The sequence below is a fragment of the Vombatus ursinus genome, unplaced genomic scaffold (genome assembly GCF_900497805.2).
Source record: "Vombatus ursinus unplaced genomic scaffold, bare-nosed wombat genome assembly UNPS02014804.1, whole genome shotgun sequence".
Taxonomy (NCBI): domain Eukaryota; kingdom Metazoa; phylum Chordata; class Mammalia; order Diprotodontia; family Vombatidae; genus Vombatus; species Vombatus ursinus.
The window spans coordinates 11,440,511-11,457,663 of NW_020954582.1; the positions used below are offsets into that span (position 1 = coordinate 11,440,511).

General features: G+C 43.6%; 1 protein-coding gene across 1 annotated transcript in view; it reads right to left on the minus strand.

The window, feature by feature from the left end:
• The window catches only part of IL23R (interleukin 23 receptor), a 65,939-nt gene that overhangs the window by 3,299 nt on the left and 45,487 nt on the right, over window positions 1–17,153 (minus strand). Inside the window, exons 8-9 of the mRNA XM_027874113.1 lie at window positions 10,330–10,419; window positions 3,605–3,710 (exon numbers count right to left, since the gene is read on the minus strand). Coding sequence (XP_027729914.1) covers window positions 3,605–3,710; window positions 10,330–10,419 — 196 coding nt within the window. The remainder of the gene's footprint in view (window positions 1–3,604; window positions 3,711–10,329; window positions 10,420–17,153) is intronic.

The following is a 17,153-nucleotide window of genomic DNA, read 5'->3' on the forward strand; positions in this document are numbered from 1 at the left end:
ATAAGAAGGAGCTGGCTACGGATTGCCTGATTCAATTCTACTCAGATATGATGGTATCACAGGAAGAGGGTTAAACTGGGAAGTCCAAGGTGGCCTGGGTAGGGATGCTCACACTCACATTTACTGAGCTATCTGTAAATTCATTTAGACTCTCTGGGTCTCAGTTTTCTCATCTGCAAAATAGGGATAATAATACCTATAATAATATAATACCTACAATATCTATAAACCCTTACATTACGGGGTTATTATGAGAAAAGCACTTTATTGAGGTACTATAGGAATGAGAGCTGTTAGGAATATTAGTACTAGTTCAGTCGCATCTATCTCTTCATTGACCCCATTTGGGGTTTTCTTGGCAGAGATACTGGAGTCATTTGCCATTTCCTTCTCCAGCTCATTTTACAGATAAGGAAACTGAGGCAAACAGGTTAAGTGACTTGCCCAGGGTCACACAGCTAGTAAGTATCTGAGGCCAGATTTGAACTCGGGGAAGTGAGTCTCCAGGCCCAGAGCTCTGTGCACCATGGTGACACTTAGCTGCTGAGTATTAGAGGCCCAGCCAGGCTGACATTCTTGCGGTCCCTCATACATGATGCTCCATCTCCTGGACTTCCTCCTCAGCTCTATCTCTCACGAATCCTGAGTTCCTACGAGGGTCAGCCTAAGAATCACCTTCCACAACAAGAATTCTTCAATGTCTTTGTGTCACAGACCCGGAGGGCAGTTGGTCTGGTGAAGCCTATGGACCACTCCTCAGAATAACATGGTTAAATGCACAAAATAAAATATATCGGATTACAAAGGAAACCAGCTGTGTTGAAATACAGTTACTAGCCGGATAGTGCAATAGCGCACAGAACCCTGGGCCTGGAATCTGGAAGACCAGAGTTCAAATCCAGCCTCAGATACTTACTAGTTGTGTGACCCTAGGTAAGTCACTTAACCTCTGTTTGCTTCAGTTTCCTCAACTGTAAATGGGGATAATAATAGCACCTACCTCCTAGAGTTGTTGTGAGAATGAAATGAGAGAATATTTATAAAGTGCTTAGCACAAGGCCTGGCACATAACAGACAGAAGTACTTGTCCCCTTCTCCTTTCCCCTTTGAACTATTTTTAAACTATATTTATGGGCCCCTGGTTAAGGCACCCTGCTACTTGCTGCACCTCCCCCCTTAGAATAGAAGCCCCTTGAGGGCAGGGGCTGCTTTTTGCCTTTCTTTGTACTCCCAGAGTCTAGCACAGCAGCTGACACAGTAGGTGCTTGATAAATGCATGTAGACTTCAAATAGTTATCAAAATATTAACTTTAAAAATTCCCTGATCCCAGACTATGAACCTTGCTCCTAATCTTCCCCCACCACCTGCTTCCCCCTTTCCCCATCGCCTTGTATCTGCCGGGAACACACTTTGTATATTCCCACAAAATGTGGGTGTTCTCTCACCCATCTGGACTGTAAGCTCCCGAGGGCAGAGGCTGCCTGGCTGCTGGCCTTGTGTCCCCCACACAGAGCACAGACCGTGCAGGGGTACTGATGTTCTACAGATGCCTATCAATTGGTAAGGACGGAACGTGACCAGCAGCTTTAGGACAAAACACTGGCAGCTCAGAAGGTCCCAAACACGGCCCCCCACTCTCTCCTCCCATTACGTGAAATGTTTTCCACGCTGATCACTGAATAACAGGATATGTTCCTATGTATAACAATTAGCTTGGCTTTAGAATCTCATTTCTCTCTCTCTTTTGAAACGTATTAATAAATTCAAAAACATTTCCTGCCCCACCCCTGTACCTCTCCTGGCCAAATGCAGGTTGGTCTTTGCTGACACGTTTTCCTATTTGCCCGCTGCGGCTAACTGGGAATCCTTGATTTCGTGACACAATTGTTAATGATTTTATGTAGAGTATGGTTAAGGACAAAGTCTCCCGGGGCTTTGCCGGGCTTAATTAAAGGCAGCCTGAAATGATGGAGCAGGTTCTGAGCCTGTCTCTTCACAGCTCTGTGAATATGATTCTCTCTGGGTCATTTAATGCTTGGTGTGTTATTATAGAAGAGATCTCTGAGGCCTCTAATCTGAGGACAGGAGATGCCCCTCTCACCTGACACCCAACAAGAAGCCTCTGCTTAAAGACCTCCAGGGAGAGAGGTCCCCCTGCTCGTGAAGGCAGCCCATTCTCAAGTAGGATAGCTGCTGGGAAGGATTTTCTCACATCAAGCCAAAACCGTCCTATCTGCATTTCCCCCATCCCTCCTGGTCTTGACTCTGGGGAGGCAGAACAGTCTAATTCTTCCTCTAAATGGCAGGTCTTCCCGTACATGTAGACACCTATCATCTGGCCCCACCATCCCCTCTCCACCCCCCAGGCTTCTTTTCCCTGAGCTAGGAGGTCCCAATTCCTCTGGCCAATCCTCAAAGAGCACAAAGTCTAACCCCCTCTGTTTACTTTCCTCATAGCGACTCCAAGAGGGAGCTAGTATAAATAGGATTATCTCTGTTCTACCAAGAAAGAAACTGAGGCCCTGGCTTTGGAACCAAGTTTGGCGAGTGACTTCCTCACGGACGCACATAGTGAGTAGCAGAATACTTATATATGTACTCAAGAGACTGCCAGTATGGGCGCTGGCCTTCACAATGAACTGACCCACTTCCTCTTTAGGTATTAAGGATGTTGCCTTTGCCTCCACCATACTAGAAGATCCCTACACTTTCACTCCGTCTTCCCTTCTTCCTTTCCTTTCTCTTCTCTGACTCTCCACCCTCCCCCTACCACGGCTCTAAGTTTATTGCCCAAACCTCCAGAAATCGCATTTCCTTTTAGAAATGATGGTGGTGCTTTGAACAGGATAGTAATGTAAAATACATTCCGAAAAACCATAGAAAGCACAAGAACACCAAAGAATGGGTCAGTAGCTGGGGCCATCTTCAATTTGACCATCCCAAGTGTTCCTACCAAGATCTGGCCACATCCTCTTCGTTGTTGTTGGTTTAATGTTTTAAAATACATTTTTCATTTGCAAACAGGGAAAGAAATTTAATAAAGTTGTACTTTCTTGATGGAAAAACTTAGAAAAACATACAGGTGGTGGTTTGTTTAAAGAGGAAATAAATAAGAGTCATTGAAGCTGGGGATGCAGTCCCTCAGCTGACCAGAGCCCTGTGCATTTCAGATGATGAAAACATTGATGCTGATGATGGTCTAAGCTATGCTTTGTCAGGTTGTGTTTATTCTGTCTATACTTGTACCGGTGGTCTGTTCTAATAGAATATAAGCTCTCTGAGGGCAAGGACTGAATCCTTGGTGCTTAGCAGTTTCTTGGCACAGAATAGGCACCTACTAGAAATTTTTTGATTGCTACATTTGAGTCAACTTAAGAAAATAATCCATTCAGGCAGTTGGGTAGGAAAAGTCAAAGCAGTTGTTGGATATGTAGCCAAAATGTCTAGGTGATTGATTAGATTTTTTTTTCATAGAATTGCCTGACCAACCAAATATGTTTTGGTCTTGTGTAGATAGACATCAGTTGGGTGTTTGGGGTGACCTGAAGTTAGAGGCAGGGCTGTGGTAGGAGGATTGACCAGATAAATCCTGGATACACTTACCTGACTCTGAGTGACTGTTTAAATATCACAGTCAAGAAAAGTGCAGACACCACCGTGACACAGAGGAGCATTGCAGACAAAAGTCCAGTGGTGGGATTTCTATTGCCTGGAAAGGGGGAAAAGAGACAAGTGCTTGGCTTCTGTTGTAGCTGAATAATGACGGAATCTGCCTTCTCTATTAGTGTGGACATCTCTGCAAGGGGGCAAGAGGTGAGAAGAAAGAGGATTCTGCTTTATGGGCTTCCCTTTATAGCCAACCACACGCTGGAGATTGAAATAGTGAACTCCAGAGCAAGGAGTCATTAAGAGCTAGTAGATGTGGGAAACCACTGTAAATGGATGGGAGTGGTCAATGGAGGGATGCTGAGTGTGAGCTCAAAGGATAATGGCAACAATATATAGGAAACAATGTTAGTGCTAATCTCCTCTGTTGCCTCAATGGAGGGCTGATTCTTAAAGTATGTGAACTGATTTACTGTTTGGACAGACATCCATAAAAGCTGGTTCCATTCCAAGGAAACTCTTCTGGACAATGACTTTGGAGAGAAGGGCTAAAATAGAAAGTTAGAAGCAAATCAATCCACCCATCCTTCTATGAGAGTTTATTGACTCTGTTTTACCTGCTGCTGGGTAACTGCACTGGGAATAGAAGGGAATTTTTCTTTTTGAAATATGATTTCTTCCCTCAGTTTCAACAATAATATCATTAATAGACCAAGTGTAAGAATGAATGTTTGAATTACATTTTAGTTTCTTTTTTTCTTCATGCATGGTGGAGAGCCTCTCTTTTGATAGGCAAGGTTCTTCTCTGCAAACAGCCTTTCACTCCGGAAAACTTGCATGCGTGAAGGGCTGGTGTCAGAGGGTTTTTAGAGGTGTGATTGTGAAAATGTGGTCAGGTTCAGTACCTTTCTGTGCTTGTGTGTGCATGTTTTCTTGGGATCCTTTTTAGTTAAACACCTTATTTGGTTTGTCTGACCTACGAGAGAATTCCAATCGCCTCTCATAGGTAGCAAAACTAACTTCTGTGGTGCTGTGGCTTTGGTCTGGGGTTTTTTTTATTGTTTTTAACCTGTGAGAAGTAAACAATATTCATGTTCAATTTGCCTCCATTTTCAAGGTAAAAAGATCACTGCTGCTAATCTGTTGAAAAGAGCATTATGTGTGTCTTAACAGAACTAAAGGAATGAGCCCCAGAATCACTATTGGCATGTCTACATTGCCTTTCCACTAGATTATAAAAGCGGGCATTTATGGATGTGAGTGCACAAATTTGTGCACCCATCCAACTATCCATCTTTCTATCCATGCACTCATCCTCCTGCCTGTCCATCCATTCATCCATCCATGCATCCTTCCATCTATTCATTGTTTACCCAGCATTACTGAGCACCTCCACGCCTACAGGATGCTGTGCTGCAATATGACTATGCTGATTCACTTCATTCCTTGACAAGTTTTACTCCCTCCCACCCAAACTGGAATGTAAGTTTCTTGAAGCCAAAGACTATTTTCCATTTTCTATTTGTATGCGTCAGCACCCAGCATGGTGAATTACATGTAGTCAGCATGCAATGCTTGTTGGCTTGGCTTGGTTTGGAGTGGATTGGAGACATCACAGAATTCAGAGCTAGAAGGCAACTGAGAAGTCACCAAGTCTATCCCAAACCACCCCCCCTTTTTGCAGAAAACGAAGCTGAGGCCCAGAAGAGTGAAATCATATAGACAGGACAAGTGGGATTTGAACTCAGGACCTCTGGGAACACACATCCTAGGAAGCCGGGTTCCTAAATCCTGTGCTTTGCCACTCTACCGTGACTCTCTGTATGACCCAACATGGGTTAACCTAGAAATAGCTGTGCTGGACTAGCCTCATACTAGCAGTTGGGGGAGTAACATAGACAGGCTATTTGGATTGGAGCAATGTCTCTCAGGATAACCAAGTAGACAACGTTGGTGAAGGTGGCCATCCTTAGGTGGATTCAGCATCAGCTTTATGCCCAGACTTGACCCCAATGTCAACTCCAGTCAATCAGTAAGCGTTTATTAAGTGTTTACTTTGTGCCAAGCTCTCTGCTAGGTTCTGATAATCCAAAAACAAAGCATGAAACTATTTCTCCTCTCCAAGAGTTTACATGCTAGCTTGGCAGGCAGTCCTTGATGGAGTGACCCTGGGACCTGTGCTTGGCTCTGTCTTAGAATTTTGTCAATTACTTGGACAATGGCACAAAGGGCATCTTAAATTTCCAGGGCTTCAGGCAAAGGTGGGATGGCCCCTTGTGAGGGATGTTCTAGAGGAACCTTATTAGAAATACATGTTGGGCTCAGTGGATACCAAGGAACCTTCTGACCTTGAGATTTTTTAATTCTATAAATCTTACAAAGCTGACCAGACATTCTCTAATGGGAACTGAATATTGGCTGTCTTGGGGGTCTTTTGTAACTGTACAACATATTAAACTTATTTTTGACTAATATAAAAATGTATCAAATCATTCAATTAACCTTTACTGAGCTTTTTTTTCCTCCAGGCTGCACTCCAGACCTTCTCTACCATACCCCCTGGATACTCTCTAAACCCCCCAAATTCACACACTCTCGGCCCTTGTGGCCTCCTCTGATTCAATGAATCCCTCCAGAACCTCCAATCAAGGAGGGTGCCCAGGCCGGTCAGGTCTCATTCCTCTCCAGGCTGCAGGATACCCTCATTCCCAGCACCTCTCCGGGCGTAAGTTTCTTTTTACGTCTTTTCCCAACAGGGACTATCTTTCTTTCTGCTTGTATGTGTGTTCACAGAAGCTGAGCTCAGGGCTCCATATATAGTAAGTATTTAATAAATGCTTGTTGATTGGCTAAGGATATACTATGTTCAAAGCAGACACTTACATATTCAAATAATCTAGTGTATGCAGGATCTCATCAATGTAGGTGTTGCAGATTTCAACGCATCCGTGCCTGTCCATCCCTTGGGACGGTCATCCGTGTCAGTCCATGAGTCTACCACACAGGGTCCATCCAACGTGGTGGAGGCCCCCTTCTATTTCTCTTGACATCACAAAGATCCTAATGGAACACACAGACTATCTATTATCCCTCAAGTTTATCATCTTTCCAACTGACTGCTTTTTAAGCTCATGTCTTTCTTTGTCATGGAGAAAATATTGGAGGTCTTCCTTGATTTCTCTTAACCCAGCATCACAAGGATACCAGAGGAGTGCTCTGGCGGCCTACCTGTAACTCTTTGCACTTGACACATCTTCTTTACCTCTTGTAAATTTTCTCAATGAAATCTTTTCCCTCTTTCCTCTTCCAAGTTCCTCATTAGTTCTACAGTGCACCTTTGTCCTCATGGAACACTCATTTTAATTCTTCAGAAACCTTTGTAGTTTGGGTTTTATTGATATATAGCAACACTGCTAGGATTTGGGTTTTAAAAAGGTGGGCTGTCATCTCAGAGGGAAACTTGGAGTCAGCAAAGAAGCTTTGGGCTTTCCTGAAGGCTCTCCATCCCACCCTTTCCTGTTCAGCTCCTGGACCAGTTCATTGGCCGTCTGCGATGCTTCTCTTACATATGTAAAGACTCTTATTCTGGGCCAATGCTGAGTTTATGGTTGATGTGGCCACCGCTGTATGTTAAGTTCAGAATGGGAGAATCCTGTACCTGTGTCTTTGACCTTTGCCTCTGTTTGGCAAGTTTAAAATACAACGAACCCCAATGGTTTGGCCCATGTGGCAGCTGACCAGGGATGGTCAGGTGTGGACTGAGCATTAAATGAATGTTGACAGCTCAGGAAAGTCTCAGGTCAGCTAGGAAACCATCTTGCAAGTCCTTGTTAGTGGCCAACAAAAAGCGGACAGCAATAAGTGGGATCTCCTGGATGCCCCAGGAATGATAATCCTGGCACTCCGCTGGCTCCTCCGCTAACTGGATCTCTGATGTACATATGCCCAGTCGTGTGTGAGGCATTGCAGGGAGATTTACAGGGAGGGGGAGTCCTAGACTCTGCCCTGAAGGTATTTATAATCTACTGGGAAGAGGGGATAAGGAACCTTGAAAAGATGGCCCATATCTTCAGTGCTTCAAAAGATTCATGATTTCATCAAGGTGAATACTACCTAACAGAGGGACTGGCTGCTGGTGTGAAAACAATGAGAAATTTGAGAGAAAGTGGCCAGAATTTGTGATAGAAAGGTAGAGAAAAGTCAGGAATCATCAGGCACATGCCTCATGTTTTTGGAAAACTGGTTCTAAAGGATTCAGAGAAAGGTTAGACACTATTCTATGGCTTCAGGTTCTATGGGAAGTCAGGCTGGAGTAGGAACTTGTCAAGAAAGAAAGTCTGCACCCTATACCAAGATAAAGTCAAAATGGGTACATGATTTAGATATAAAGGCTGATACTATAAGCAAATTAGGAGAACAAAGAATAGTTTACCTATTAGATCTATGGAGAATGGAAAAATTCATGACCAAACAAGAGATAGAGAACATTATGAAATGCAAAATGAATGACTTTGATTACATTAAATTGAAAAGCTTCTGCACAAACAAAGCCAAAGTAACCAAGATTAGAAGGTAAGCAGAAAACTGGGAAACAATTTTTACAGCCAGTGTCTCGGATAAAGGCCTCATTTCTCAACTATATAGAGAACTGAGTCGAATTTATAAAAATACAAGTCATTCCCCAATTGATAAATGGCCAAAGGATATGAATACACAGTTTTTGGAGGAAGAAATTAAAGCTATCTATAGTCATGTGAAATGACTTTTCTAATCACTATTGATTAGAAAAATGCAAATCAAAACAACTCTGAGGTACCACATCACACCTATCATATTGGCTAACATAACAAAACAGGAAAATAATAAATGTTGGAGAAGATGTGGGAAAATTGGAACACTAATGCATTGTTGGTGGAGTTGTGAACTGATCCAACCATTCTGGAGAGCAATTTGGAACTATGCCCAAAGGGCTATTGACCCAGCAATACCACTTCTAGGTCTGTATCCCAAAAAGATCATAAAAACGGGAAAAGGACCCACATATACAAAAATATTTATAGCAGCTCCTTTTGTGGTAGCCAAGAATTGGAAATTGAGGGGATGCCCATCAATTGGGGAATGGCTGAATAAGTTGTGGTACATGAATGTAATGGAATACTATTGTGCTATAAGAAATTCTGAGCAGGCAGACTTCAGAAGGACCTGGAAAGACTTATATGCTGAGTGAAGTGAACAGAACCAAGAGAACATTGTACACAGTAACAGCCACGTTGTACGATGACTAACGCTGATAGACTTAGCCCTTCTCAGCAATGCAAGGATCTAAGACATCTCCAAAACACCGATGAGGGAAAATACTATCCACATCCAGAAAAAGAATTATGGAGTCTGAATGCAGATGGAAGCAGAGTATTTGCTCTCCTTTTCTTTTGTGGTTTTGTTTTGTTTCTTCTATCTCATGGTTCCTCTCATTGGTTCTAATTCTTCTTTACATCATGACTAATGAAAAAATATGCTTAATATGAATGTATAAGTAGAACCTATATCAGACTGCACACTGTCTTGGGGAGGGGGGAGAAGAGAGGGGGAGAAAATTTAAAACTCAAAATCTTATGCAAGTAAATATTGAAAACTAAAAATTAATAAATTATTAAAAATAAATAAATAAAAGAAAGTCTGATGATCCAAAAATAATTCCATTGAAGAAGAAAAGGGTGAGCTGTCCAAAGAGACCAGGTTAGAATTTTTTGACAAGGTTATTAGAGCGATAGATTAGGGAAGTGCTGTGGACATAAGTTACCTGGATTTCAGCAAAGAGTTTAATGAAGTCTTTTGTGTTCTCATTGTAGGAAAAAAGAATGAGCTATATTCTTGGTAAAAGGGCAGTTGAGCGGAGTCCGACCGATTGAATGATGATGGGACCTAACGAGTGGTCATTCATGATTTTGTGTCTATTTGGAAACGAGCCAGCAGAGGAGTGTCGCAGGGAGGGAACTGCCCTCCTTCCCGTCATCCAGGCTCACAACCACAGAGTCATCCTCAGCTCCTAACTCGCACCCCCATTTCTGACTCCATCCCTCCAACATCTCTGGCAGCTGAGTGACACTGTGACTATATAGAATGGTGGTCCTGGAGTCGGCAAGACCTGAGTTCAAATCTTGCCTCAGACACTAGCAGTGTGACCCTGGTTAAGCCAATTACCTTCCCTCACTCTCAGGTTCCTCATCTGTAATATTAGGATAATAATGGCACCTACCTCCCAGGGTAATTGTAAATGAGATAACATATGTAAATATGCAATAAAATATGTAAAATATGTAAAGCACCTTTGCAAGCTTTAAGATGCCACTTATAAAGCCCAGTTATTGTTGTAGTAATTGTTGTTCTGCATATATTCATGGGCACATGTTGTCTCCTGCATTAGACCGTAAGCTCCTTGAGGACAGGAACTGGTTTAGCATTTTGTTGACTGCAAGTACCCTGACTCAAAATCCCACACTCTTCCCTTGCCACCTAAATATTTCTTTGTTCACTTGCCAGCACCAACACGTAATAGCTCGTGACCCTGGACCAGTTACTTAACTTCTCTGGACCTCAGTTTCCTCATCTTAAAAACTGGAATGATAATAACACTTGGCATACCCACCTCACACGGCTGATGTGAGATGAACCTTATAACCTTTAAAGCATTATGGAAATGTGAGCTATTACATTATTCTTACCGGAAGTCAAATGGTCTTTAAAGATGGAAGCACTTGGAGCTACAATATGGTGAGGTTGGCCTTGGAAGGATTTCAAGGAGACCTGAGGAACTTGGAGAAAAAGAAGACAATGTTAGCATGGTGACATTATGGCTCAGGTGGGAGATTTGCCTGAAAACCAGTTTCTCTGCTCGCCTGGTGATGATGGAAGTCAGCCAGCAACTTTTACTGGCTTGGAAGGTGAACTAAAGGCAACAGCGTTTAAATAAATATTTCTATCAGGTAAATCAGAAGGAGAAGCATGTATTGCACGGCCTATAAAAACTGCTTAATGTCAAGAAAACTAGAATGTGGCTTTATTGATCTTGCAAGGCATCTGCACTGAAAGTACCAATGGAGGCTTATTTCCCGGGGCCAAGAGACCTGACTCAGAAGATGTGTTGCAAGGCTCCCCCGTGCTGATGTAGTCATAACCCTCAGTTTCCTTGAACCTCCAAAGCTGTCTCAGTTTCACCCTTCCACAACCATCAGGAGGATCTGCAAAAGAAGCCTGGTTTTGTCTAACTGATATTTCGGGAGATCTCAAGGCAGGACAGAGATGGTGCACCAGAAATCCTTGGAATCAGTCTTTACTCTGAACCTTCTGCAAAAACCAACATGGACCATACTAAAGGACTCTAGAAAGCAGGGGTTATGGGGAAAGGGAGGGGGAAAAGGAAGAGGGAAGGGGGGGGGTTTAGCAGCAAATTTCCTCCATCTGACTAGGGCATCCTAGAACTCTTTTTACCCACAATTCTCTTTTCAAAGCTGCATAAGATCAGGTGAGGGGTGCTCTCCCCTCAGCAGACAGGAGAAATTCCACCAAGCAATTTTAAAAATCAGCTTTCTCATCATTTAGGAGGCTACATGGTTCGGTGGAAATAGTGCCAACTCGGGATCAGGACCCGGGTGCAAATTCCATTTTTGAGGATTACAACTGTGTGGCTTTGGACAGCGTTCCATGTTTCCATTTATTCATCTACAAAATAAAAGGCTCCTTCTAGCTCTAAATCTGTGATCCTCAGACCCTGATTGCTAGGTCATCCTGATATTCTGAATTGTTCAAGTTGTCCCTTTTAAAAATGTACGCTAGGGACATGGAGAATCACACTATTGCTGCAGAGGTCCCACAAAATATACCCCATGTTGTCCCCCCAGAGCGAGTTTTTTAAAACTGGGTTTATAGATTTCTGAAAAACAGCCTTGTTCAATCCCAGCGGAATTTCTTTGGGAATAGCTTAATCGAGTGTGGGTCTCTGCTAAATGGCTTCCTGAACATAATGAAGAGGGCACTTTGCTAATAAACAACAAAGCAGGATTAAAGGTTCTTTCCTGTTGCCAGAAAATAATTTCCTCATTATCCAGATTTTCCTACACAACAAGGAAGTGTATTTCTTTGTTTTGAAATTATTACTTGAAATATAACTTTGCTTTCAATTCTTTCCTTGCCTGGTTCACTTTTTGGAATTGTGTGCATTATTAAGTCATGGAATATTCATAGGCATCATCACAACATTCCACTGAAAAAGAATTATCATATAATAATAGCTAACAGTGAAAGAGGTCCATGAAGATGGCGCCACAGAAGATCTATATCACTGCATCCTCACAATCCCAAGAGAAAGGCATCCATTATCTCTATCTTACAAATGTAAGTGTAAAACAACTATGATTGATTTCTGGACCTGGAGTCAGTAAGACCTGAGTTCAAATTCTGCCTTAAAACTCAGATGCAGTTTTAAGCTTTGATAGTTACTGAAACTATTAAAGCTTCAAACTGCACTTAAACTCTGAATGCTTAGTTTGGCCATCTGTAAAATGGGGATCATAGCATCTGTTACTGTTGTTATGAGGATCAGAGAGAGAGAGAGTATTTGTAAAGTACTTTGCTAACCTCAAAGTGCTATATAAATGTCAGCTATTATTGCTATTAATTATGTAGTTATATTAATATTATTTAAGGTTCATCATTAATGAGGTACATATGTAAGAGTGAGGTTCTGCCCTAAACCCAGCTAATCACAGAAGACTTAGATACCCAACCGCAATCAATCAATCAACAGTGTAAACTAGATGTGAAACAACTCCTTAATCAATTAGAGAAGATTGGAGTCTTTTGAATATTGGATGAAGACAGATGGTGCTGCGCAGGAAATGGCTTGTAATTGGTTGAAAATGTCAGATGTACTTCTAGGTCTATACAGGAGGTCCCAAAAGTATTTTAAACCTTTAATGGTTTTAATTGCTATTTAACATGAAGACTTTGGGGACACAGTGTGTCTAAAAAGAGCAATTAGTCCAGCAGTGAACTCAAGGAATAAACGAGCCGAAGGTGGAAAGGCTCCAATTTGGAAGATCTCAGTCATTAGAGGGAATTACCATTGTGTCAGGGGAGAGAGGACCTCTGACACTTAGCTCTGGAACCCTGGGGAAGTCACTTAATTTCTTTGTGCCTCAGTTTCCTTGTCTGCAAAATGCAAATACTTGCGATATCTGCCTGGCAGGGCTAGTGTGAAGAAGGTAGCTGGTGGAGCTTAAAAGAGGTATATACTATTGGTCACCCTGCTCCATCTCCAGCATCAAGGTTAAAGTGATTTTTATTAATGGGTATGCAATAGAACTTTGCATCCTAATCGGGTTTGAATGAAACCAAACTCCTTCCCAGCCCATTTGTCCTAACGTTTCCGAATCGGCCAGAGACATTGCATCAGTTTTAAGGGGACGCTGAATCGGGAAGGGATAATTTCACAAGAGAATCCCCAAGGCCAATCCCAGGCAAAGCTGTGGCTGGAGAGATGGTGCATGTGCTCCAGGGATCTGCCGTGGTTTGCTGCCACCTCGTGGCGGCTGCGTGTCCCAATTAGGATACCATTACCCCTCCAGGATTCAGGCCCCTCCGAAGACAGGAGGATTGACTCAGAGCTGACGGGCCCTAGAGGTCAGCTAGTCTAAGCCCCTCATTTCAGAGGGGAGGGAACTGGGACCCAGAGAGGTTAACATCACTTGCCAAGGTGTGTCACAGTCTCGTTTGGGCCAGGCAGTGCGCTAAGCAATAGAGATACAAATTCAAAATCCAAGCAGTTCCTGCCCTCCAGGAGCTTACATTCCCCAGGGCTGGGGAGGGAGACACACAGCATGTTCACATAAGTGGGACCCAGGATGCACACAGCAGAGGTAATGCTTATGCCTCCCTTCGGGGAAGGGGGGATTATTTCCTATGTTGCCCGTATATAGCTGGTTCATATTTGTGTGCTTGCTGTCTCTCCCCTTAGACTGTAATCTTCTTGAGGGCAGGGACTGTCTTTTGCCTTTCTTGTATCCCCAGGGCTTAGCATAGTGCCTGACACATAGTAAGAGCATAATACATGCACACTGACTGACTGACTCTTCAATAGTATCATGGGTTTAACATCCAGTCTAAGTGAGGTTGGTGCTTTTTAACAAACCTCTTGGTTACACTTTGTATAAAGGACAAAACTGTGACATGTTTTTAAGGATTTAAATGTGAGTTACAATGAAGGAGATTAGGATCTCTGCAGTTATATGCCCCAAATAAAAACACAGTGGTTTCCCCCTTGTATCCTACTAGGGGAAAACATCCTATGCATAGATAAGTAAATACAAAGAATATTCAAAATGATTCAAAGTAATTTCAAGAGGAAGAGAGTACTGGTAATCCAGGAAGGCTTTCTGTAGGGGGTGGCTCCTGAACCGTGTTCTGAAGGAAGCTGAGGTTTTCAAGAGGCCGCGATGAGGCGGGAGGGCATCCCAGGCAGCCTGTGTAAACCCCAATGGTCCCCAACTTCATCACCCTTGACTCTCCACGGCACTCATCCCCTCCCCCACCCAAAACTTGGCTGCTCTGGGAGAGGAACTGTCTTATATTCTCCTGTGACATTTCTCATGGCCACAGCTGCTTCTTCACACAGCGCTAGGCACACAAGCAATTATCGAGAGACTGATGTACATCACTTAACATGAAAGTTGTATGTTCCACTCACTTTTTCCTGCAAGGGGAAATGATTTTTCTTTCAGTAAATTACAAGGGAGTGAAACTTCAGTTCTGACCACAATGAGTTGATTCTCAGGAAGCTTCTTAGATCTGGGAGGGGCCTTGGGAGCCACGAGGCTGGCCGGTCCCTTGCTGAGAAGTCCTTTGACAGACCATGCCTTTGCCCAAAGCGGGCCAGCCAGAGGGGCGTCTGAGACCTCCAGAGGAAGCTCCCTCTACTTCGGGACAGCTCTGATGCTTAGCAAGTTTTCCCCTTTTTTGAGTAGAATCCTGCCGCAGTAGCAGACACTTCCGCCCTCTGAGCCTTTCTAATTCAGTCTCCTAAGGGCTTCTCTACACATAAGAAAAAAGGGCTCCCCTGTCCAGAATTGGTTAAGAGCAAAGTCTCCTGCCCACAGAAAGCATTCTCTCTGCCATACTAGATTTCTCTCATTGGCTTGACAAACTGGCTTTTAATAACTCATATTTCTATAGTCCCTTAAAAGCTCATGCCCCATAAGGGCAGTAGAGAAATAGATTGTACTAATAGTACTAAAATGTTCCAACTTCCAATGGATCCGTGACCTCGCTATGTGACCTTGAGCCCAGGGCCTCAGGCTTCTTACCTTTAAAATAAGGACACTGGACTAAATGACCCCGTCTTATAATGACACTGTTGGTGGGAACTCAAACCATGCAAACCACCACAGAGAACATTAGGCCAATGTTCCTTTGCTTTTACATATTTAAATTCTACAACTATCAGTCACCAATTGTATGTAGAATGTTCTGCTAGGCATCTGAACAAGGTACCTGCAAAACTGGAGTAGTTGGATGCTACAGGACAATTTGTGAGGGACACACACACACACACACGAGTTCCTTCTGGAGTCTTTCTCTGACCTCTCACTGTGGCATCCAGGTGACTCCTGGTTCTCAAAGGCTATACAAAGTAAGCAGACGTTCTGCTAGGTGCTGTCAGTCAGTCAATTAATCAATAAGCATTGGTTAATCACTTAGGAGGTGTCAGGAGCCTGCTATCCACAGGGATAGAGAGAAAGGCCCACGCTGGAAAGACTTTGAGCATGAGCCCAGCAAAGGTCATCTGCTTTCTAAGGACCAGCCTAGTTTAGGGACAAGGAGTAGCCCAGGATGTTGGCCCTCGGTGACAAATTCTTTGGCTAGGCCAGGTGGGCAAGAGGTCCCTCTAGTGTCTCTCTGCTGCCTTTCTTTCTAGGGTTGCCTCCTTCTCTTTATGGTGTGTGTGTGTGTGTGTGTGTGTGTGTGTGTGTACAGGAATATCTTGTCTTCCCCCATAAGACTGTGAGCTCCTTGAAGACAGGAACCACGCTTTGTTTTGTTTTGTTTTTCCCTTTCTTTGTATCTCCAGCGCTTAGCACAGTGCCTGGCTCTTAATAAATACTTTTTTGATTGATTGGTTGATTATCTTCATGGATGGGGGATATGGCAGATGACCATCACACAAAATAATTGCATTAGAGAAATGCAAAGATGGTGCAACGTGGGACCCAAGGGGAAAAGTGAATTATTCCTAAGGAGCTCCAGGAGCACTTCACAGAAAAGGCAACAGAGACCTGCTGAGAGACTGCTGCTGCTCACTCAGTAATGAGGCAGTGGGAGTGGGACAACTAAAAGCAGGAAGGACCACGGGGATTGGCCCCTCTCTGGCCCTCAGCTTCCTCCCTCAATGAGGAAGCTGAGTTGGATAACTCCTAAGGTCAACTCCAGTCCTAAGTCTATGAACAAACATTGGCAAACAACAGAGGCAGACCACCCAGGGCCAATGGGAGCTGTCCAAGTCACCCCTGGGGTTTAGAACTTGAGAGATGTGAATGAAGGGTAGTGCCCACGCCCACCCGACAATAGTGATCGAAGGAGAACCACACCTCCTAGTGCAAGTAGCCCCTCCTTGTATCTTAAATTCCCTCTTATCTTAGAGTTGTTTGCATTGATTCCATTTACATTTATTTTGCACATATGTATCTATGTAAAGTGCAAACCTCTAGAGAACAGGGATTGTCCCTTGCTTTGTATTCGTTACCCCAAAGTCTAGCCCACATGCCCACACGCCCGCAGGGGCTTAGCCAGAGCTTGTGTATTGAGGGAGTAAAGGAGGAACACGTTTGGAGGGAGGGGAAGGATGATGGAGATCAGCTCCATTTCTTCAGTTCAAAAACTGGCTGCCCCCAATGCGGACTGCACCCCTAATATGACATGTTGTTTAGAGAAAGATCATCTACGTGTCCACATAATAGTAATGAGTATTGATATTTGATATGATTTTATATATGTGGAAGATGCTGGGTGCAGAAAGACAGAAACAAAGTGGTTCAGAACTTCAGGGGGTTCACATTCTAGGGAGGGACACTAACATGTGTGTAGGTAAGGGAATACGCCAAATGGGGAATCACTGTGGAAAGACAGTTTGGAAGCTGGATTTTATCTCCTAGGCCACAGAAAGCCACTGAAACTTCTTAAACGGGTAAGTGATGCGAACAAACTCCTGCTTTAGGGTTATCCAGAAGGACCAGGGGTGGTCCAGACTGGCGGCCAGGGGGTTCAGATAAAAGGTAACAGGCCATGAGGGTGGTAGTTCTCCCCATTTGTCAAGGGGGAGGCCTCTCTCTCTCTCAAGGTTGCCGGGAGGCTCAAATGAGACAGCTTGCAGACGTGCATGGGAACCTCTCCAGGGCTTTACAAATGTCAGCTGTTAACATGACACCGGACACCAGGTGACATGGGTGGATGACAGGAGCAACGTCCAGGTATTCAATTAGTGCTCCTGCTCGGACGA